Consider the following 23,999-nt stretch of genomic DNA (forward strand, 5'->3'; position numbering starts at 1 on the left):
ACTCTCAGATCTTCAGCATTGGATTCCTCTGCTGCTACGGCCTCTTTTGTGTATGTGATATATTCAGTAGCAAATACTGAAGATTTAAAGCAAGAAACCTTTGTCATCGTTTTGAATGAGACGGCAGCACACTATGGTATTTTAGGTTGCTCTGGGAAGGAGCGCTGAAGGCGGTGGAACGGGCTGCCCGAGGAGGCGCTGGAGTCGCAAGGGGCGCTGCCGGGCTCCGCTCCGCCACGATCCCGGCATGCTCCGCCGCCCGCCAGCCGCCGCGGGGGCGCTCTAGCCGGCCGCGGCCGCTGTCGATGGTGCGCCGGGAGGCGGTGTCATGGCGGCCGTCGAGGTGGCAGTCGCCGGTGCTGCCGGGCGGAGCCGCTGAGTCGGGGGGGGATGCGCGCGGCGCCGGCGGAGGTCTCGCCGGGAGCGTTCTGCTGAGCCCGCGGAAGAGCTTCGGCCTCCCCGGCGAGGACAAGGGACCAGGAGGCCGCCCGCTTCACGGAGCCGCGAGCAGCTGAGCGCGGAGGCCCGCGGCCGGCCGAGCCATGGCGTCGTGGCTGGGCGGGCTGGGCTCGGGGCTCGGCCAGTCCCTGGGGCAGGTGGGGGGCAGCCTGTCCTCGCTCACCGGGCAGATCTCCAGCTTCACCAAGGACATCCTGTTGGAGGGCGCGGAGGAAGTGGGCGGTAAGAGGGGCTGCGGGGCGGGGGAGAAGCGTTGGGTTGTCCGTCGTGAAAGAGCGCGGCGTTATTCTTTCATTGCGTGTGTTTATATCAGACCCGGTTTGATGAGCTGCTTTTGCGGTGACCTCATCCGACTGCAGAGCAGCAGCGTGTGCACCGCTGTTACCGGCTCTGACGTGTCACTCAGACGGAGGTCCCGTGTTTTGGTTTTGTTATGGATCGTTCAGCAGGGCTGAGAGTAATCCGCAGTGAGCACAGAGAATAGCAGGCACGCAGAGCTGCTCACCTCAGAGTGAGGATTTCAACTACCGTACCTCGTTTGCAGCTGTCAAGCACCGTGAACGCATTGTGTAAATCACCTTAGTAAGCAGATGCTGGGGGGTCTGGTGCAGATGGGGCTTTTGGTGTGTGGGTAAAATGCTTAGAAGAGACATCCTTATTCTGAGAAGGAATGTTTTCCTCACTTTTCTGAATGACATGCTTTGAATTTTTTTATATTCTAAATTCTATTTCTTTGGAAATTTACCTTGTGCTGCCAAGCTGTGCAGTCATCTGGTGGGTTTGTTGGCTAGCAGAGGGAAAACAGTGATTCTGCTTCACAGATGTATACTTCCGTTTGTGCAAGACAGAGCTGTTGAACAGCAGTTGCTTCCAGTTGTACTGACTGCTAGCACTGCTGGGAACAGCTTCCATTTCCTACTAGTTTTGGAGCAGTGCGTTTGTGTGGGGTCCTAGCTTTACTGACCTGGGGTGTAAGTGTAAAAATCCAGCATCATCTAAGTGCTGTTCTGATCCCTAAAGGGCTTCACATACCATGTGGCCTTAAGAACACTTTTCAGACAGTTCCTTTCCTTCCTCTGGCACTGGCACAGGCTGCCCAGGGAGGTGGGGGAGTAACCATCCCTGGAGGTTGAAGAAATGTGTAAATATCACACTGAGTGATGGGGTCTGGAGCAGTCACTGGCATGGGCTGGTGGACAGACTGGGTGATCTTAGTGATCTTTCCAACCTTAATTTTTTTCTTATCCTAACTTTTAATGTTATTCACTGTTTTGGCTGCTGGCCCAAGTAATGATGGTGTTGGTGGATTACAGACGCTAATGTCTTCAGTTTAATGGGCGTATTACAGCCTCTGCAGCACTTGAGCAACATCAGTTTTAAGCAGCATGTAGGGAACTATAAAATATAGCACACTTGTGTTTATTTTGAGTTTTGAAAAAAAATATCAAGGCTGACTTCTAGCCAATTAGTTGTGATTCCTGAATAATAAAAGAAAATGTTCTATTTATACACATTAAACCTGGGAGAAGGGTGAAGTAAAAATAGATTATTTGAGGAAAGTTGGTCTTAAAAGGATCCAGGATGCAATTACTTGTATTAGATAAACTGGTGTGGTCAAACTAGGTTGCCTTTTTAAGACTTGTTGCCTTTTATAGGGTTTGTGCCCCCTCACATAAAGGGTGGGATCAGTGTTCCCGTTGTGTGGATCTTTTAGTTGTTGGTTTATGTTTGCTTTTCTGACTAAATTTAGTCAGTCACCTTTATGTGTATTTTAGGGAAGTAATCCTTGTTCTGAACCTTCACATGAAATTATTGAGAAATAATCACACGCAGTAGTTATTTTGGGGACAAAGTCCTAAATGAGAACCTGACTCAGTGACACGTAACTGCTCAGTGAAAACTACTGTTACAATTATTTTTAAGCTTTATTTCATACTTTGTTATTAGTTCTGTGATCTGACTTAAAGACTGGATATGAGAGAACTAAGTGAAGGTCCAGAAAGGTTCTGGTTTGAAAAATAATCCCGATAGCATTCTGATAAAGGCAACTTTTCATGTTTATGTACAAGCAAATGTTAAAGCAGTCTAAAGAAAAGATGTTTACTAATAACTGTGGTCTTTAACTAACATCTACTCAGCATTTTAAAAGTTAATAAAACTGAAAATTTTCACTTTTCTTTCAGATGCAGCAACAGAACTACATGCATCTAATTCCAGACTCAGAGAAATAGAAAGTATTAATGCAGCACAGAAGTCAGAAGTAAGAAATTTCAGAACATTACTGTAATTAAAAATATAAATAAAAATTGTTTTTGGTAAAGATGAAATTTTGCACCAGAGCTGTTCAGCCTTGTGAAAATCTAGAACTAAGGGTAACAGTGGAATTAGAATGTGCCTCTTTCCTTTGGTGACTAATTGCCATCGTGGTTAGGGGAGCAAATTTATTTACCAGAATATGCATGTGGTGCATGTTTTCATTGTGTGCTAAGTAACGTTTTGTGCAACTGTTCCTACTGATTCGGAGACTTACACTGCAACAATAGACTGGTTGTAAAGAGCTTGAAAATGCAAAGTTCTTGTTAAGTTTTGGTAAAATTTGGCTGGTGAAGGCTTAATTGGTTTATAATGTTTTATATACGTGACTGTAAGTCTACAGTGTCCAGCCATGTAACAGCATGTTTTTTGCTGCAGGCATTGAAGTTGGGTGGGTATCTGTCTGAGCTGATGTAGTTCTCCTTCTGTTGCACCACTTCATTGTCCTTTTGACATAGCTACAGATGCTTATGCTTTTCCAGTGTTTCTTACAAAACTCACATGCTCTTGCAGAAAGTGACCTGATGTACTTTTACAAAGGACTTGTTGGTCTTGTGACTTTATGTCTATAAACCAACCACCTTCTTTATGTCATCTGCTTTCGAGAACACTGAAAATTAGATAGTGTTTTGGAGAAGTACAATTCCTGCTTCTTTTTCTTAATTGTTGTGTCTGTTGTTGACCAATGTTAGAATAATGAGGATATTAGTCCCAATTTATGCTGTGTGGCTAGTTTTAAGTTCCACATATAAGTCAGCCTTGATTTTTTTCTTCTTGGCATTTACCTCTGGTCACCACAAACTACCATAGTATGTAAAAATGGAAAGATTGGGTGTGAACCTGATTTTCAGACCACTTGGAAGTTATAGTTACTGTTTGTTTTTAGTGAAGCAGTGTGAGAAATCTGTACTGTTTTGTGGTTTTGGGTTGTTTTTTTAAGTCTTTGTCAAGCTTTTGCTTTTCTAGTTCCATAAGAACTATTCAGAACTTGCTAATATCTATGACATTCTTCCTAGAATGAGAGACTGAAAAAAGTTTGTAGTGATTTAGAAGAAAAGCATGAAGCAGCAGAGCTTCAAATAAAACAGTTATCTGTGGAGTACCGAAATCAGCTGCAACAGAAAGAGGTATGATGTAGAGTAAAATATGTAAGGATAACTACTATGTATTGTATTGCTTTTGTTGTTGTTTAGTTACAGTATCTATGCCCTTTCAGGCAAAATGTTAAGTCACAGTTCTGAATTTAGTCTTACTGTTTGATTGTTCATGAATATAGAAACCGAGAGACTAAAAGATGAATTTAATCGAGTCACATAATGTAAGCAGAGCTGCCAGCAGATGGGAGAGAGAACTCTCTGGAAACATTATGTTTGCATCAGAATTTCTGTAATCACTGAGAAATGAAACACTGACTGCTATGTGTTTCTAGTTGTTATCTTCTAAAGGTACAGTGGCAGCAAACTCTCAGTTAAATAGTCTGTAGATATTGCAGTTGTTTATCTTAAAGTGTAAAATTAAAGGAAACAGGGCTATCTTTCATTATTTGAGAAAGTGTCCCTTTAGTGTAAATGTACCAGTTTATCACCCGCTGTGTAACATGAGCTTTCATAGCCTTGTAAATGAAGAGAGCTTCAAGTATGCCTAGAATATTACATAGAACTAGTTTTATTTCAGCTTGATTTGTAAATGCATGGGTGAACAAGAGAAAACAGAATTTTGAGATGTATGATCTTAAAATATAATGAGATCCTGCTCATTAAGTATAATAATGGAATTCTTATGTAAATATTACATGGAGTTAATTTTAGTTTGTTGTAAATAAGCACATTTGCAGTACACTGAAATGCTAGGCATAAAATAAATGTTACCACGTTATCTTGAATCAGTGACTTGAGCTGCATAATACGTTGTTTAATTTTCATATTTGAATTAACTCTTGATATATTTTTCTGTGGTGCAACGTATTAGCCTGAGTCTTGATATATTATAAGTATATAGGCATCTGGGTACTGAAAATTCAGCAGAAACTCCCACTAATGTACTTCTGGAAATACTTACCCAGAAGAGTATTATCACTTTCAATATGTGTCTTGTGTGCAATAATTTGTAACCAGTCATCTAAGACTGCTTTTCTCCTTCTGCAAAGTGTTAGGATTTTTATCCTTCGTTTTTTAGTGGCAATGATTATTGTTTTATGCCTGGAGGGAGTTATCTCATTGCTCTTTCATAAGAGTACAAATAGAGTGTATTTTGATATTCTTGCTGAAACAGTGCCTTATATTCTGTATGTTCAGGTGGAAATCAGCCATCTAAAAGCTCGACAGAATGCATTACAGGAACAGTTGCAGAAACTTCAGACTGCTGCTCAGTCAGCACAGTTAGGAAGTGGTGTTTCACAACCAGCCACTATGTCAGCCTCCTTTGTTCCCGTGGTTAGACATTCCTCAGGTTTTGAAGGCGATGACATGGATTTTGGGGATATAATTTGGTCTCAACAAGAAATAAACAGGTTATCCAATGAAGTTTCTAGACTTGAATCTGAGATAGACCACTGGAAGCAAATTGCACAGGTGAGTGATTTCCCTTCTTTCTCCCCTCCAAAATGCTATTTACATCATGTTGGTATTGTTAGAGTGGGTCTCTATTCATGTGGTAAAATTGGTAGAAATAACTTGATGTGGTGAAAACTGAAGCTTGATGATAGTCTTTTTTTTTTTTTTCCCCCAATACATGACTGGAGGGACATCCAGTTGTCATTTTCCCAGTGTCTTTTCATGACACTTTCCTATCAAGTTAGGAAGAGGGTGTTATACCCATTCTCATAGAATATTCATTCTGATTAAGGTTTTTATTTTTATTCAGCCCTTAAAACACTTCTGCCTAGCTGTGCTACTGACTACTTACTGACAACAAAATACTATCAGAAGTGATAGTTGGATGTTGCATACTGTTTATACCCGCTTTTCTATCAGTATTTGATATGTCAGTTGTAATTTATGATTTGCTGAGACAAGGAAGAATATAATATTTCAGGTTGTTGTTGATGTGATCATTTCTCAGCTATAGCCTGATTTCAGAGAGAGTACTTTTTTGATATGGAAATACTGAAGTAAAAATGGGCAACACTGTTACTTTACTAGATTCAGTAAAGTCCCCCCTCCCAACTGTTACACACTTGTATGTAATATTAAAAAATTGAATGGAAAATTGAAAAGCGTTTTGTTTTGTTTTTAACTAAAATGCCCTTCTTCCAAGGAAAATTGCTCTAAATTTGAAAATTAGCAGCTTCATGTTACCTTTGTTTTTTTTACCTTTCATTGCCAAAAAGGGAAGCAATTATTTGAAAAATGTGTTTGTATTTATCACAATTTCCACTTGGAGGTGTGATATTTCTTTTCTCAGTCTTCCAAAGTGCAAGGAACAAATGATGCTGAACAGAGTGAAATATGCAAACTGCAAAATGTCATTAAGGTAAGGTGACAACTCAGCTTCAACAAACTTGCTTTAGCTTATACTTCATACTTGGTGGTTTTGTGTATTGTCACATGATATGAATAGTTAAATATATTGTAACACTGGCATGTTTTCTCTTTTAAAAATGCAATTACATAACATGAGTATGTAATGTAATTGTATATACTATTGAATGAAATGTGCTAGATTTTAAAACAACCTAGTATCCTGGGAAACCGAGGGTGTTTCTGCAATTTGATAAACTTAGAACCTGAGCTTAAAAGAATGCCATAGCATTTATGAGGGCAAATCACTTTCAGAAGCTGTTGTAGCCTTGAGAATGAATTTTGATATACAAAGTAAGTTTTTGATTCCTTCTGATCTTGCTCTTTTTTTTCAATGGGGGTGAAACATACAAATTCGGATGAATTCCTGAAAGCTATTAGAAATGTCCTAATATATTCACTTTGTTTGGAAGCAGTTGTAATGTTTATTCACTCTAATATTGAATATAAATATTCTATATTGTTTTATTTCTATAGCATACTGTTTGTGTACATATGTATTTAAAAGAATGTCTTCTTAAATGTTTAAAAAAAACCTTGATCTTTTCTATGAGCAATCCTTTAATAAATATTTCAATTTTACTAAGGAAAACATTTTTTGTTTCTTTTGTGTTCTTTCTCAAGCTTCTGTATTGTATTTTACCATTCTGTTTCTCTAACAATGTTTTTCAGGAGCTCAAACGGAACTTAAGTCGAGAAATAGATGAACATCAACATGAACTTTCAGTGTTGCAGGATGCACACAGACAAAAGTTAGTAGAGATAAGTCGTCGACATCGAGAAGAGCTGAGTGAATATGAAGAGCGAATTGAAGAACTGGAGAATCAGTTACAGCAAGGTCGTTACTGCATGCTTGCTGTTGAGGTTCCTTTCTGATTTAATATGCAGTGAATTGTGGTTAAAGCCTAAATTACACTAGGAACAGTGTAATAATTATTATCAAGTTTAGAAATTTGAATTTCAACTTATATTCAGTTTCACGTTTAAGGCAGGCACGTGTCCTAGCATCTTTTATTCACTGTGGCTGGGTTGAACATCTGAATTAGGATAGCAAAGTTGGAAAATCTCAGCACAAAAGTAGTGAGAAGTACTAAGTGCCATTTTGGTTACTAGATTAAAGCTTTGAGGTTGCCAAAAGAACCACACGTGTGTCTGTGGCATTAATAGATTGTAGAAGAAGCTCAGTGGTTATCAGAAGGAGCCTTCATTATATCTTGAAGGTACTCTGTATTTCATAAGTAGTCACGTCAGTTAGGATCTGCTCTAGGAGCTTCTCTGCCCTTTAAGCCTTTGTTTTATAACCTGATAAAACTCCGGCTTCTGAAGACTATATATTCTGCTTTTGGTGAGAGAGATCAATAAAGATAAAGAGAGGAAGTATTTTTGCAGGTGTGTAACTTTTAAGGCAGTGCAGGTAATTTATTTCTGAAAATCTCATGCCTGTAAAAATTTAATCTGTCTTCTATGTATACTGCATATATACATATCAGTAGGGCCCACTTAATGAAGTTAGAGACAGGAATCACATCTTTTCTTTGCAAGTTATCTGTAAAATAAGTGTTGCTCACAGCTTTCAAATTATTTTAGAGTGTATGTGATATTTTGCTGGTTCTGTTTGAGAATATAATATGGACAGTGGGGAGGGGAAAGCTGTCTGAGCTTACACTTGTGTTCTCAGTCTGTATTTTCTTTTTTCTTCTATACATTTTTTTATTCTGCCTTTTATAGTCTATAATGGACCTGGAAATTTCAGTATTAGGATTGTGCAGAACTATGCTATGATTATATTGTGGGTCTGTAAAAACACATCTGCAAAATGAGGTCTTTACGTGTAAAACTTGGAGTGCCATTTGGCATATGAGGCTGTCTAATAATCTGTAGTTTTTGCAACCAGTTAAACTGACAGAAAAAGCAATTCTGTCATTAAGATTTATTAACAGAAACGTATTGTATATGTGAAGTATTGTACTCTGTGACAGCCATTCAGCAACCCTTTGACATTAGATTATAAACAGTGGTTTTGCATCAAACTGAATTGGATGGGTTTTGATAAATTAATAACAGACAGATTGTGTGTCCTGATAAATTGGCTTCTTTCATCTTTCCTACCCTTCCTGGTCAAGAATATGTTAATGAAATCTTCAATGATGTGTGTCCTGCAACACCTTTTAAAACTTATTAGAGCCAAGGAGATCTAAGTATTTGAAAAACAGTTTATCAAATTAGTCATATGTGTGACATTGCTTAAAGCGTTAATTCTGTTTAAGTTAGTCTTCTGTTGATGATCATGTTTTTGTTTTAGATTATCCCTCTGTCAGGAGAAGGGATGAAAGAGATTTTTAAACAAAAGTTCTACAGTGTTGGCTTTGGTTAGTACTGCAAACTCAATCTGTTTTGCTTTTTAGATGGTGTAAGCACTGATGCCATGATTGACTCTAAAATTAGTGAACAGAAAAAGAATGCTCAGAATCTAGAAGGAAGGAAGGCAGAAGACTTGCAAATTATAAAGAACCTAGAGGATGAAATCAGAAAATTAAATCAGAAATTATCTTCTGCCAAAGAAGAAAACAAAATTCTTCTGAAAGAGCAAGAGTTGTTAAAGGTAGAAAAAATCCAAATAACCCAGGAATATGAAAGTCTAAAATCTGACTTCAGTGTGCTTCAAAGTTCTGTTGCAGAGCAAGATGCTCTCTTGAAAGAACAAGAGAAGTCTCAGTCCAAGACACTACTACCGGAAGATGTTGTCAATCTGCAACAAGCACTGTTAGGTACAAAGATGATGTGGGTTTATTTTACTGATTTTGATTTTTTAATAATATGTTGTCATAGATTTTTAACGTTAATACTCAGAATTTACTTTTGTAGAATGATGGAGTTGTATATGTTGGAAAGGACATTAAAGATCATTTAGTTCCAACCTCCTGCCATGGGCATGGACACCTCCCACCAGTTCAGGCTGCCCAGGGCCCCATCAAACCTGGTCTTGAACAGCTCCAGGGATGGGGCATCCACAGCTTCTCTGGGCAGCATGTGCCAGTGCCCTCACTACTGTCATAGTAAAACATTCCCTTTTAACATCTAGTCTAAATCTCCCCTCTTTGAGTTTAAAATGATTCCCCTTTGTCCAGTCACTATGCTTTGTGATACGGAGTCTCTCTCCAGCTTTCACATAGGCCTCCTGTAGGCACTGGAAGGCCACTATATTTTAAGAATTTGGAACAGAATATTGAACTATGTACCTTTAAAAGGTGGTGCTTTAAATAAGCCTTGTCCACTGAGATAAGGGCAAGAGAATGTAGTTGGCCCCAGAGTGATAAACATAGAGGTTTCTGATTCCAGTAGTTACTGTGTGTGTCAACCGTTTGACAGGATTTTTCTTTCTTATAAAGGAAACCTGAATAGGTGTTTTATTTAAATTGTAAAAGTATGCTTTTTCTGTGATACAATGTGGTACTAAATTCAATTGTAAAAGTGAACCTCTGCTTTGTAGCGTGAATCTTTTACAACACTGATTCCTAAAAAAAAAAAAAAATCTCATGATGCTATGAAACTTTTCTTTTGAGCAGCAGAGTTCTGCTGGCCCAGTTGGGGAGGTGATTTGGGTTGTTTTTTGGTTGTTGTGAAAGTAGTAAAACTATGTTTTGTTTTCCATTATAGAAGCAGAAAGAGAAATAGCAAGGCTTTCAAGTTTAAATCAGGTAAAGCAGTTTCTGAATTAAGCTAATAAAAAACAACAGTAACTTGTAGAAAATACATGTTCTTGATAGTATATGTTCTTGGAGCATTCACGCTGTGCATAAATAACCTTGTAATCAAGGAAGTAGATTTAGATTGATTTTATAATTGCATATGGAAGTCATGGTAACAATACATTTTGGCTTGTGAAACTTTACAGTATACTCTACTGAAGTAAACTAGTAGAGTTCCACTTATCCTACTCTTACTTAGACTGCTGTAAAATATATATTTTTAAAGTATTGTACATAAACTTCCCTTTAAATTACTAGAAAAACAGTACTTTAAACAATATAAAGTTGTATTCGTGTCAGGTGTTTATTCTTCCGTGTTCCTCCACTAATATTTATTGATAAAGTTATTACAGGTAGTGCGCTTTTTAAATGCCCTGGATTCTTACCTTAAGTATTTCACTATTTAAATTCTGTTTTTGTAGGCTGACAATCCTGTTCATATGGCAAAAGATATTCAGACTTCTACATTAGATCTTCAAGTTCTTAAAGAAGAAAATCTTAAACTTAGGAAAGAAAAGGTATGTTAGATTTCTGAACTTTGGTGTTTACATGTTATTTTCTATGTATTGGTATGTTTAGTATAGTTTTGACAATGTTCTGACATAGCTTTTTCTTCCATGTAGTGCTGTAATTTATCTTACTGATGTGGTTAATGTATTTTTTTTTAAAGCAGCATTCCAGCAAGTCCTATATAAATTCAGGCTTGATAAATATGACTTAGTTTATTTTTGCATCCAGTAGTTTTTTCTTGAAGTAGGATCTGTTGTATATGTTGCATCAATTAAAGACTTATCCTTAAGAGAGCTGTAATGAAATTTTTCAGTGCTCGATTCCTTTCTCACAATGCATACTGTATGTTTGAAGTGTCTCTAGAAGACCTAATAGTATGTTCCAGCTGTGGATCTGTACCTCAGTGGTGGACATAACCATGCTTTTCAGGCCATGACTTTTGTGAACTTTGTAAAATGCACTAGTGAGCATAATGAAAGAAGTAATGACGAACACACACAAAAACAAAAACAAAAAACAACGTATATATGAATGTTAAAGATGAATACTTCATAATAAATAATTTCTAATTGGGAAGATGTTCATGTAGCCTCAGAGATGGTACCATAGAAATGCATGCTCTGCTTTTATTTTTGAGAAAAAGAAAGCATTTCACGTTTGGACAGTACAGGATTTGTCAAGAGTAAATCTAACATGTAGATTTGTTTGACTTAAGGAGGAACTCGAGAAGGAACTGCTAAATGCACAGCATAAAGATGAGAATATTATTTCTGCATATACTGAGGATCAGAATTCAGAATTAAAACAGTTAAAGCAAGATTTGGAAAGGAAAGAACATGAATTAAATGAAAGTATTGCTGAAAGAGAAACATTAATAGCAGAATTGGAAGAACTAGACAAGCAGAATCAAGAAGCTACTCAGGTAATAAACATTCAAATTACTTGTTGAATTTCAAAAGTATATGTTTATATTTGTGTGTGTTTATCTTTTAAGTTGATCTTTGCAGATAGGTAAACTATCTCTGTGGCAAGTAAATAAATAGATTTACTGGGGCCAGTATTTCACCATCTTGATGTAAAATTCTAAAATGTAAGAAACTTGCTTGTTACAGATTAAGAAATATGATGTGTTAGCTGCCTGTAATGCATGTTACTTTCTAAAGTCCTAATAAATACCACATAAGTTTTATCTGTATGTAGTTCAGATGTTTTTATCCTGTTAATACTTTCTTATGAATAGTATAATTAGATTAAGATGAATTAATTTCAAAAAAATTTCCTCTTTTCCTTTCATTAATTTTACTGAATAGTTAATCTACTGCATCTCAACTTCTTCATAACATGGACCTTTTTGGAGCAAAGAAGGTTGTGTTATACATAATGAAAATAGAATGATACCTTTCTGTCACTGTCCTGTTATACTGAACATTAAGGCCATACATCATTTGAGTGGCTGCACCTTGAGTACTGCATTCAGTTTTAGGCCCCTCTCTACAAGAAACACATTAAGGCCCTGAAGTGTGTCCAGAGAAGTGCAACCAAGATGTGAAGACGTCTGTAGCCCAAGTCTTATGAGGAACAGCTGTGGGAACAGGGATTGTTTAGTCTGGAGAAAAGCAGGCTCAGGGGAGACCTTATTGATCTCTACAACTACCTATAAGGACATTGTAGTGAGTTGGGAGTTAGTGTTTTCTCCCACATAACTAGCAACTAGTCATTTAGAATTGACTACTTGATGTTACTTGTCAACTCAGTTTCTTAAGTAGGAAGCATTTTCTGTTTCCTGGCAAATTTTTTAATTGCTTACAGGATGAAAGTTTAATACACGTTCCACTGATTCTCCTTCTTTTCTAACAAATTCTTGTTTGTGTTAATTTCAGCATATGATTACACTGAAAGAGAAGCTGTCAAGACAACACATAGAAACTGATAGCGTCACCAAACAGCTGAAATTTGACATAGATGTTGAAAGAAAGAAAGTAGCAAAATTAGAAATGGAGAAGATGGAAACAATTAAGGAGTTAGATAGTCAGAAAGAAAAACTAAGCCAGTGTTCATATGCACTAAATGATTTGCATATAAGTAAGCAGCAGCTTCAAGATAAAGTTAGAAACCTTGAAGAACAATTGAAGAAGGCCCAGGACTGTAACTTGCATAATAAAAAAGAAGTTAGAGAATTGCAGCAAAGACTGAAAGAAAAAGAAGAGGAACTTTCTCTGTCCTTGAGCAAATTAACAGAAAATATGAAACAGGAATCTAACCACAGCAGTCAAGATCTGATTCTGAAAGAAAGAGAAATAGAAATTGCAAAACTACAGAATAAAGAACTGGAAAATAAGCGACTAAATGAAGACTTAGAGAAATCTCTGTCTGATCTCAAAACAGAAAATGGAAAGCTAATGGAAGCCTTTGAAGAACTAAAACAGGAGTTAAATGATGCAATTTCTGAGAAGAATAAAGTTTACTTAGAAAAAGATACAGCTGTGGAAGCTTTGAAATTGGAAAAAAGGCATTTAGAAACAGAATTGAACCAGACTGAAAAACAACTTTTTGAACAAGCAAAGAAGTATGAGCAAACTATTGAGGAATTATCAAATGCACGTAGTATGGATACCACTGCATTGCAGCTTGAACATGAGCGCCTAGTTAAACTCAATCAAGAGAAAGACTTTAAGATTGCAGAACTCAAAAGGAGCATGGAGCAGATGGAAGTTGACCATCAAGAAACAAAAGAGATGTTGACAACTAGCTTAGGAGGACAAAAGCAGTTGACAGAACTCATAAAAGAAAAAGAGGAATTTATTGAAAAACTTAAAGATCAAGCCTCACAGGTGAAGCAGGAACTTGAGGAATATATGGAAGTTTCAAAAAAGCAGGACATCTTAAAACAAAATCTAGAGGACAAAGACAAAAGTCTTGCTATCATGAAGGAAGAAAATAATCATTTGAAAGAAGAAATTGAACGTTTTAAGGATCAGCAAAGTCGAACTACACCTGTGGTTGAGCCTAAAACTCTAGATATTATTATTGAACTTGAAAGTGAGGTGACACAGTTAAAAGTCATAAAGAATAATCTTGAAGAAGAAATACAAGTTCACAAAAAAACAATAGAAGACCAGAATCAAAAGACAGCGCAGCTTCAACAGTCCTTGCAGGCGCAAAGAAAGGAAATAGATGAGTCAAAAATTCAGTGTGAACAAATGAATGTCACACATGAAAGGCTCTCTTTAGAGAAAGATGAGGAAATAAAAAATTTACAGAAAACAATTGAGCAAATTAAAACTCAGTTGCACAAAGAGAGACAGGTTATTCAGACTTACTCCACTGATCTTTTTCAGGAAACAAAAGTTCAGACACTTAATGGAGAAAATGGAAATGAAAAACATGACTTATCTAAAAGTGAAATTGAAAGACTAGTAAAAGGTCTCAAAGAAAGGGAGATGGAGATTAAACTTCTTAATGAAAAGAATGTTTCTCTAAGTCAACAAATTGATCAGTTGTCTAAAGATGAAGTTGGCAAACTTACTCGAATCATTCAAGAGAAAGACCTAGAAATACAAGCTCTCAGTGCTAGAGTTTCCTCAGCTTCCTATCGGCAGGATGTTCTTGGTCTTCAGCAGCAGCTGCAAGCTTATGTCATGGAAAGAGAACAAGTACTAGCAGTTCTAAGTGAAAAGACGAGAGAGAACAGTCAGTTAAAAACAGAGTATCATAAAATCATGGATATAGTGGCCTCTAAAGAGGCAGCTTTGGTAAGGTTGCAAGAAGAGAATCAAAAATTATCTAACAGATTTGAAAATAGCAGTCAAGATATGTTTAGAGAAACTATTCAAAATTTATCTCGTATCATTCGAGAAAAAGATATTGAAATAGATGCTCTAAGTCAAAAATGCCAGACCTTATTAACTGTCTTGCAGGCCTCCAGTACAGGTACTGATAATGGCTCAGGAGGTGTTAACAGTAATCAGTTTGAGGAACTTTTACAAGAACGTGATAAATTGAAACAACAAGTAAAGAAGATGGAAGAGTGGAAACAGCAGGTAATAACCACAGTTCAGAACATGCAACATGAGTCAGCTCATCTCCAAGAAGAGCTACAAAAGCTTCAAGCACAGATTTCAGTGGAAAGTGATAGTAATTCAAAATTGCAGGTAGATTATAATGGCTTGATTCAAAGCTATGAACAAAATGAGAAAAAACTAAGAAGTTTTAGTCAAGAATTAGCACAAGTTCAGCATACCATAGGACAGCTTCATAACACCAAAGATCTTCTCTTGGGTAAACTTGATCTGGTAACACCGTCTGTGACAATGGCTTCCATCGTTTCACAACCGTCAGTCATGCATAACAGTGCTCCTGAAGTACTCAACGATGAATCCAAAATCCTTCACAAGGAATTGGAACAACTGAAAAAAAAATTGCAAGAAAAAGATTCGACTATTAGGATTCTCCAGGAAAACAATCAACGATTATCTGATTCTGTGGCTACAGCATCAGAGTTTGAAAGAAGGAGTCAGGAAGAAACTGATTCAGAAATGAGGCAGATTAGGGAAAAACACGATGTCTTACAGAAATCTCTTAGAGAAAAAGACATACTGATTAAATCTAAAAGTGATCAGTTACTTTCTGTGAGTGAAAATCTTAATAACAAAGAAAATGAGAACGAGCTTTTAAAACAAGCTGTGACTAATCTCAAAGAAAGGAATTTAATTTTAGAAATGGATATTCGAAAACTGAAAGAAGAAAATGAAAAAATAGTTGCAAGATGTAGGGAAAAAGAAACAGAATTCCGAGCGCTCCAGGAAACTAATATGCAATTTTCCATGATGCTGAAAGAGAAGGAGTTTGAGTCCCACTCAATGAAGGAAAAAGCTCTTGCGCTTGAGAAGCTATTGAAAGAGAAAGAACAGGTATGTGTGTTCATATTTTTTATCTTTTGAAATAAGTTGCATAATAATGTATTTTCATGGACATGTATGCATCATTTGTTTGCCTGAAATCGATGACTCCTTAAAAGTGAAAAATCAGCAGGTGATTGGATTACAATTTTATCTGTTAATTTTGTATCCGTAAACTTTGTATCCATGCATTTGGAAAATACTCATTTACTGAAGAGCTGCTCTGTATTTTGCTTTTTCCTATTCTGCATTAAGTGCTCTATATTATTTTTATTTTAAAAAGCTTGCAGATGTAGCAAGGAGGACAATAATAATTTCTCAATGTTCTTTCCTCAAGTGTTAGTCTTTCCAATGTGATTGCTTCACAGCAAGGAGATAAACGGATTGACACATCTTTCTATAGCTGAAGAAGCATCATTGGGGAAGAAAAACAAAGAATGGTTTTTCTTCACAGTCTTACATATGGGAAAGTAGATTATTTTTCAGTGTATGTTCAGAGAAAGTTTGCAGTAGTTTATTAATAATTATGGAAGAAATTTGAGTAAGCTACTGTGTAGTGTCCTTTAGGAGTAACTTGTATTTCCTCTTTTAGTGATGAGTGGAAAAACTTCAGAATAATATTTTCCCTGAACGTGTTCCTGTGCTGATGGGCCACGTGTTTCTTGCCCGTTTCCTTGTTATGTCAGTATTGTCTTTATGTTTACAAAGACTGCATCTCCTTTGGTGAAACTGCTGTGTTTGAAGTGCTTCTTTATGTCTTTCTCAGGGCAAAACGGGGGAACTGAATCAACTGCTAAATGAGGTTAAATCAATGCAGGACAAGGCTGTTACTTTTCAGCAAGAGAGAGATCAAGTCATGGTAGCACTCAAGCAGAAGCAAATGGAGAGCAGTGCCCTACAGAGTGAGGTATGTCATCATATAACTTAAGAGTTGCAAGAAATAAAAAAAATAATAGGAAATTACATCTTGTATGGGAACTGCTGAATCACGGCCTGAACCACTGATTGGTCACCTGAGGTGAGCACCGAGTCAGCCATGGGTGCACAGGTGAAGGTGATATACCTGTGTGATTGGAGGGGGTGGAGCCTGGCTCCAGCTCTCCCAAACCCCACTTAAGGGCTGACCACCACCAGGGAAGGATCTCTTCTTGGAGATCCCTCTCATGTGGAGTACACAGCAAACCTTTATCATCCTAAAGGTGAGCCATTCTCTTTTTCTTGCTATCTGTACCACCTATATAGACTTCCTGAAATATACCATCTTCCATACTGTTTTTGAGTACCATCCTTGGGGATTATTTACCCTATGTATCTATAATATTTTCTGCATAATTTTTATTAGTAATAACTTGCGCAAAGCACTTGAAGTCATTACACAGGCAGTATGCTTCAAAGTACATTTTCTTTGCTTATGTTCCTCTATGAAAGCTGATAATGCAAACAACTTAAGGTGTGTTATACACAGATGCAGCATTTGCATGAGAAAGAGCAGCGCCTAAATCAGGAACTGGAGAGGTTGCGTAACCACCTTATAGAAATGGAGGACTCCTATACACGAGAAGCCTTAGCTGCAGAAGACAGAGAGACCAAGCTAAGAAAAAAAGTTTCAATTTTGGAAGAAAAACTTGTGTCCTCATCTACTGCAGTGGAGAATGCCAGGTAATCTTTTCATTTATCCTGCAGTGCCATTGTCTGTGAATATTACACTTACCTGGAGCACACTGGGCACTTGAGAAAACAAAATATCTATAAATGACTGTTGTCTTGAATCGGAGAGGCAGTATGAAATAACCTTGATAACTGTAATGAACTCTTTTGTCCTTTTTATAGCAGCTATAGAAATCTCAGATCTTTGACTGCTTAGAACTAGAAAGAACAAAAAATCCTCTACCCTTCAGTTTGTGTGTTGAAGGATGAAAGATTATCTTGCCTTTACAATCAAGATTTCGTTCACTTGGAAAGAGTACAGTTCAGGAGTACAGTGTGCTTGTGGTGGTGTTTTCAAGATGAGTACACATCTTCATACTTTAGTGTAGAAAGGTATACAGTGCTGTAAGTATGTATTCACATTTTTATTATAGTTCTATTTTTCATTCAGAACAATGAAAATGAGAGTATTAAAATTATTCAAGACTTGTCTTTAATATGGGCTTATTGGTTACTTCGGGCAAAAGATCTCTTTTGTTTGGACAGTTGTCCAGGTGAACAGCTGTTTTAATAAAAAAAAAATATGTTGCTTCAGTCTTTGCTACTTCCTTGAATGATGAAGATAAACTTTGCTCATAACATAAGTAAAGAAATTTCTAAGTTGAGCAGACTTTATTGTGGAAAACCACAGAAATTTGAAGAGTTGAAAGAAGGCTGTGTAAAAACTGGCAGAATATATTTTTTTAATTCTTTGTAGGAACTTGTCAAATGTCTTTCAAAGAAGTACAGCCTATTTTTGTACCTGATAGGCACTGTTAAAAAAGGTAACGTGGGTTCGGAGGCTATGAGGTTCATAATATTTCTGTGTAATGGGATATATTAAATGGCTTGTCAGTGGTCAGTAAGGAGCAGGCTATGCTGAATTACCTGTGATTGGCTTTAACAGTAAAAGTTGATAGACCATTTGATTTACTTAGTAATTGAAGCAGGACACTTCAGACAGAAGTTATTGGATTGCAAAAATATTATCAGCAGGCATATTTAAAATGTGTTGTTGGGAGATTTGTGTTTGTTTTTAATAGGAAATCGGGGGGTGGAGAGAGAATGTCTTCATTTTGTTGTATGTTTATTTTCTCTGATGATTTTTGTCATTGTCTTAAATAATTTATTTCATGCTCATTTAAGTCATCAGGCTAATCTGCAGGTTGAATCTTTGCAAGAGCAATTAAACTTGGTTTCCAAGCAGAGAGATGAGACAGTGCTGCAGCTTGCCATCTCACAGGACCAAGTGAAACAGTATGCATTGTCACTGACCAACCTGCAGATGGTACTAGAGCAATTCCAACAGGGTAAGTTTTGTGGAGAAATATCGAAGGTCACAATAAGCATTCTTCAAATGAGATAATTACCATATTTTGCTGCTTTTGAAATACATAATTACTTGATTTTCATTTTGATAGCTTGAATTTTAAAGTCTTCCAACTTTTACAAGATGTGAAAACTGGTGGTCATTATACTATTTGTGAAATTGGAATTCTACCTCATGAACACTAGATGTGATAATGCTGAGATTTTCCAATTGTGTATCTCAAAGAGAATTACGTATAATGAGTAGAGATTTTTTTTCTTTTTGCATTTTTAACTCATTAGAAGAAAAAGCCATGTATTCAGCAGAGCTGGAAAAGCACCAAAAAGAAACTGCAGAATGGAAAAATAAAGCTGAAAACTTAGAAGAAAAAGTTGTATCACTACAGGTAGGCTGACTAATGAAGTTGAACCCAATGAAGTTGCATGCTAATTTGTGGGGTTTTTTTTAACTGCTGCATGAAGTGTTAATTGTCTGTCTCTATATAAGAGTAGCCTGTACAAGGACAGGCTGAGAGAGCTGGCACGTTTTAGGATGGAGAAGAGTAAGCCACAAGGTGAACTGATAGCTGCTATTCAATATCTGAATGGGAGCTACAGGAGAGAAGGGGACAGGCTTTTTAGCAGGGTCTGTGGTGACAGAACAAGGAGAAAGGGTTTCAAGCTTAAAGAGATTAGATTTAGGTTAGATACAGGGAAAAAAGCTTTTACAGTGATGGGGTAAGGCACTGTAACAGATTGCCCAGTGATGTGGTTGGTACAGTGTCACTGGAACTTTCAAGGTGAGGCTGGATCAGGCTCTGGCAATCTGATCTAGCTGTGGATGTCCCTGTTCATCACAGGGAAGTTGGACTATATGGCCTTCAGAGGTCCCTTTGTACTCTTAAGTCTTCTATGATTCTAGATCAAGTTAGGTATTTCTTTCTTCTTCATATCAGGGATGGGGCTGAGCTGGAAACGAAAGGCCAGTGAGATAACATGAGTTCTTCTGGGAATGTTTCCAACCAAGTTATTATAAAAATACAAATGTTTGCTATGTTTGATCTGTGTTGCGTTAACATAATAGTAAAGGTGAACTCCTGTACTTCCCTTCTTGTCCTTTTCCTGCTCACTCTTCAGGAAAATTTAGAAGAGGCGAATGCTGCACTGGATGCAGCATCAAGGCTTACTGAGCAACTTGATGTTAAAGAGGAGCAGATTGAAGAGCTTAAAAAAGAAGGTAACAGATTAAACATTTATAAAATATGTGTACCTTCTACTAGGTGTCTTTCTCTGTTATTCTGATTTCCTTCTTTAGATACCTAAGCCCTTGAATCAGCTTTAGTTTTGTATCTCTTTTAAAAGTTTGTGAAATGTCAATATCAAGTCCTGTCACATTTTTTTTTCAGATTAACTACCATATTTCACATAGACAAAGTTACTGTGAGGTAAAGGATATGCTGTTGCTAAGAGATGTAGAGGGGACAGCTTTTGCACCAATATAAGGCTGACAGAAGAGATTATGTGAAAGGCCTTATACATGTCTTTAGTTTGTATTTTTAGATCTTACGTGAAATGAGTTTCTGGATTGCTCATATTTAGAAAGATGCCTTTCATACTGTTCTCTGATTAAATACTTTGGCTTTTTACAAACTTCTTTAATTTGGATTTGAAGACAAAAATTGGCTAAATAATAAGAGGAGTTTGCCTAGGGAAACTGTTTTGAAAAGGAAGAATATTTTCAGTGGGGGTGGTCAAAAGAACAGTTCACTCAGGGTGGTGTGTCCATCTATGGAGATACTCAAAAGCCATTTGTACACAGTTCAGGACAGCCTGCTCTAGCTGACCCTTCTTGAACTTGAGGGCTTGCAGTGGCCTAGACAAGTCCTTTCCAATGTGATTCTCTGCCCGTGATTGGTTTAGAGATGGGTATTTTCATCTCAGCAATATTGCTGAAATGTAAGATCTGTGATGGATACATAGCCTTCTCTTTTGTAAGCACTTGTAGCATTAAAGCTTTATAGAAAAGCCTAAACAGGCAGTATACCTTGTGCTAAAAACTAATACCATTTTTATGAATTTCTGTTTAGTGGTCTCAAACTTTATTCTAATCAAATGGAAAAAACTAAGTTATTTCTGTATAATGTATTTGAATGCTAAATGTCAGGAAGGTTTTACCAGCTCAGACTTGATTCACAGTGATGCAGTAGCTATACGAATAATATAAGATCACTGTGGCGGTGTTTTTTTCATTAATATTAGCTTTCATGAGAAAGGATTTGTATCATTAGGTAAAGCTAAACTTAGAACTAATAGTAATTGTGTTGGATTTCTGTCCTTAAATCTCAGCCCTGACATGTAGTTTCATCTTCCTTGTCTCCTTGAGCCACAAGGGGAAATGGTCTGTCTAGCTGTGTGACAGTTCTCACATGAGTGATTAACAGTACTAACTGTTGAGGGAGTATTACCTTTTTTTTTAATTACTGTTATTTGTGTTATTTATCTTTTCCTCTTCATTTTTTCCAGCTGAGCTCTGCTTTTTCTTTCCTTCTTTTCCTGTAGGTTACCATATTTTGCTGTTACTGCAGCATCCTTTGTTAAAGTCTAAATTTCAGTTGTATATGTTGGATAAAAATGAACCAAGAGGAAAATTTCTGATTGCTCCCCGAAGGGGATTTTCAAAATAGAGTTTGAAGGGCAGAGAATTGCTCATGCTCTGCAATCTCATACCTTCTGTTTTTGTTTTTTTTTTTTGTTCCCTTCAATATCTCCTTCAATATCTGTTGGGAATATGGGGGGTGAAGTCTTTTAGTTGAGGCTTGCTGTGAGAAGATGCTTGCAAAGTCGTCTTTGCCAGATGCATTGGTAACTCTTTTAGCTTTGACCGCATTCAACTAATTATTGCTGTTTATTTTTAAATTCCAATTTGTTCTTGAAATATCTAATATTTTCTTAAAGCATACTTGCTTGTAATCTTGTAAATAGTGTGAACAGTCCTTTTAAAGCCCTTGCAATTTCAGAAAGAACTCCTCAAAAAAGCTTTAACTTTTTCACAACTGCACATTATTTAAATGTATTTTATCTGTAAGTGCAGTTTGACATCCCAGTGAGCATCGTAGCATTATTTTGAGTTCACGTGTGCATTTTACAATCTCAATGAAATTTCACACTGCATCAATCTACTAATTCAGTAGATCAGGTTTTTTTAATTGTCGATTCTTTATGTTACTGTCTTACTAGAGACATCACAGTGGAAATGTTCAAAGACCCTGGATTGAAAATAATGTGGGCATATGCCAAATTTGCCTTATTATTTGGAGAGATATTATGCTACTGGTTGATTTTGATAAGCTAAGTTTCTTGAGAGCAGAAGGGGTAATGTGCTAATGGACTTGAACTGTGAGAGAAAATGGTCTTAGTCTTTTATCAAACTGTGTTGTAGTGACAAGCAATTTAGTTGTTAAAAATTGAAAAGAAATTGTTTTATTAAGGAAACAGCACTTCAGTGTTGTTATAGGATAAATCATAATTTGTATTGAAAAGGAGACCATTCTATTTTCTCTACTTATACAAGAAAACATATAATGTTGTATTGAAAATTAGCCAAATACATTCCCAGACACAGTTTTGTTGGCCAAATCCTTTGATGGATTTCTTTATGGATTTTTTTTGGCAGGAGAAGTGATTTTAATGGAAAAGTATAAGATGTACCAGATGCAGTTTTGGGGATTGCCATAAATGGTTAACAAATTATTGGAGACTGCTGTAAATGTCTGGTTTACAGCAGTCTGTGCTGAATTTTGGCTCAAGTCATTTTGTTATTCAGTCTTTTTGTACACACAAAGTACACACTTAAGTCCTTTTCAACTGTAAGGTTCCATTTTAGAAGGAAATATTCTATTTGAAAGTCTATCCAAGGGTAGAGCTGTTTAGTCACTGTCAATGAATGTAGCCATGTAGCTGTTCTTAAAAGTTGATCCTCTGATACAAAAACATTCTCAGGAAAAAATAGAAGTAACTTTTCACTTCAAAAACCATTAATTGGTTTGTTTTAAAGAGGTAAAAAGGGAACTTTTTATTGTCATGCTATATAGAGCAAAAGCAAAGGCTTGAAATATACTTAAACCTTGTTTTCAGAGGCTATTTCTCTTTTAATCAAAATTATTCATGTAACTTTTTTTAATTCTCTTTTATTCTCTGGAGACCTAAATAACCACTCAGCTTCCATAATGCTCCTACAATTTCATTCATATTTGGGGATCCTACTTAACCACACGTGCAGAGTAGCATAATATTAAGTAATGTTCCCAGCATGATGCTAATTGGTTTGTTCCACTCTTTACTTTCAAAAATTCATAATTGTGAAGTGTTTATGAGAAGTTGTAGAGTATTTGAACAGGACACATTTCACAGCCTAGCTCTTTGTGTAGGTGCACCAAAACTCTACAGGTTCTGAGGGATTTGCTGCTGTTACCGTGGTGTGGCATGCATTTATTAAAGATTGAAAGTAATGTGGAAACTGGAGTTATAAAACTTCCTACACATCACCTTTCTTCTTCCCTTGTTTTTTTTTCTTAAATTCTTTTAGATAATCACATTTTTCTTAAAGATATCCATCCTTCCTACAATATTTACCTTTAAAATGTGTATATATATTTTTAATCAACATGAGCCCAAGAAATATTGGAATAAGAGGAAATTTCATGTTGGTTGAAATTTTTTCCATAGAGTTTGAAAACATTTGAAGAATTCAGCCTTACAGAGAGAAGGGAAAATAAAACCTCATCTCTTCTTATTTAACTTCAAGATAGCAATTGTCTTTATCTTGAGGATCTATATGTTGTTCAGCTTGTATGTGCTATTATGACTTGTGCTTTTAATAGGAAAGAAGTTTGAAAATAGTATCTTGGAGAGAAGTTTGAAAAAAATTGTTTTTTTTCTGTTTTTAAGCTTATCTACATTGAATTCTCTTACCTTGTAGCTGTTTTGTTTTCTTCTCACAAAACTAAGTGTAAAACTAAGTCGTGTTTGGGCATTTGAGGTTTTTTAATCAGTTTTTAATTTAAGCTTTTTTGGAAGTTTGTCCAGACCTGAAAGTAAGATATTTTTATCCAGTTTTTAACATAGCTGAATTTTATACAGATAAAACTTTTAGTCTTTTATCTTTAGAGTCAGAATGCTGTAAAACACTTCTAGCTTGTAAAACCCTTTCAGAATATTTTCTCTATGGTGGGCTTTAGTTTGAGAGAGGTCAGAGTAAGCTAGAGATACTGGCACAGGATGGGGTAATCAGGTGTATTCTAAATATAAGTTAACAAATAATTTACATTTCTGAAATTTTAGAATTGTAGTAAAATCTGTGCTATGAAATTGCTGAATGAGAGTGAATATATTTAAGTACTGAAATCCAAAGACCTCATGACAACATGATAAAGAGCTTCTTCCCAGTTCTATACAGCCTGAATGGATCAGGGCAGTTACCAAACCTTCTGCAGTTGACTTGCATCCTGAGTGTTTCTGTACTTTAGGTTTAAGTGTTTTTCTGAAAATTATAGCTTATG

The 23,999-nt window shown here is 36.5% G+C and overlaps 1 protein-coding gene across 1 annotated transcript in view; it reads left to right on the forward strand.

Annotated features, from left to right (window-relative positions):
- Nucleotides 1-511: 511 nt before the first annotated feature.
- TRIP11 (thyroid hormone receptor interactor 11) overlaps nucleotides 512-23,999 on the forward strand; it is a 29,179-nt gene continuing 5,691 nt past the window's right edge. The window contains exons 1-16 of the mRNA XM_065750936.1: nucleotides 512-681; nucleotides 2,643-2,719; nucleotides 3,789-3,899; nucleotides 5,067-5,342; nucleotides 6,175-6,243; nucleotides 6,963-7,128; nucleotides 8,696-9,058; nucleotides 9,948-9,988; nucleotides 10,462-10,557; nucleotides 11,265-11,471; nucleotides 12,430-15,459; nucleotides 16,214-16,354; nucleotides 16,913-17,106; nucleotides 18,280-18,443; nucleotides 18,745-18,848; nucleotides 19,579-19,678. Coding sequence (XP_065607008.1) covers nucleotides 543-681; nucleotides 2,643-2,719; nucleotides 3,789-3,899; nucleotides 5,067-5,342; nucleotides 6,175-6,243; nucleotides 6,963-7,128; nucleotides 8,696-9,058; nucleotides 9,948-9,988; nucleotides 10,462-10,557; nucleotides 11,265-11,471; nucleotides 12,430-15,459; nucleotides 16,214-16,354; nucleotides 16,913-17,106; nucleotides 18,280-18,443; nucleotides 18,745-18,848; nucleotides 19,579-19,678 — 5,278 coding nt within the window. The 5' untranslated portion in view covers nucleotides 512-542. The remainder of the gene's footprint in view (nucleotides 682-2,642; nucleotides 2,720-3,788; nucleotides 3,900-5,066; nucleotides 5,343-6,174; nucleotides 6,244-6,962; nucleotides 7,129-8,695; nucleotides 9,059-9,947; nucleotides 9,989-10,461; nucleotides 10,558-11,264; nucleotides 11,472-12,429; nucleotides 15,460-16,213; nucleotides 16,355-16,912; nucleotides 17,107-18,279; nucleotides 18,444-18,744; nucleotides 18,849-19,578; nucleotides 19,679-23,999) is intronic.

This window comes from Cyrtonyx montezumae, unplaced genomic scaffold, assembly GCF_038088225.1.
Source record: "Cyrtonyx montezumae isolate F1298 unplaced genomic scaffold, pur_monq_1.0 scaffold_10, whole genome shotgun sequence".
Taxonomy (NCBI): domain Eukaryota; kingdom Metazoa; phylum Chordata; class Aves; order Galliformes; family Odontophoridae; genus Cyrtonyx; species Cyrtonyx montezumae.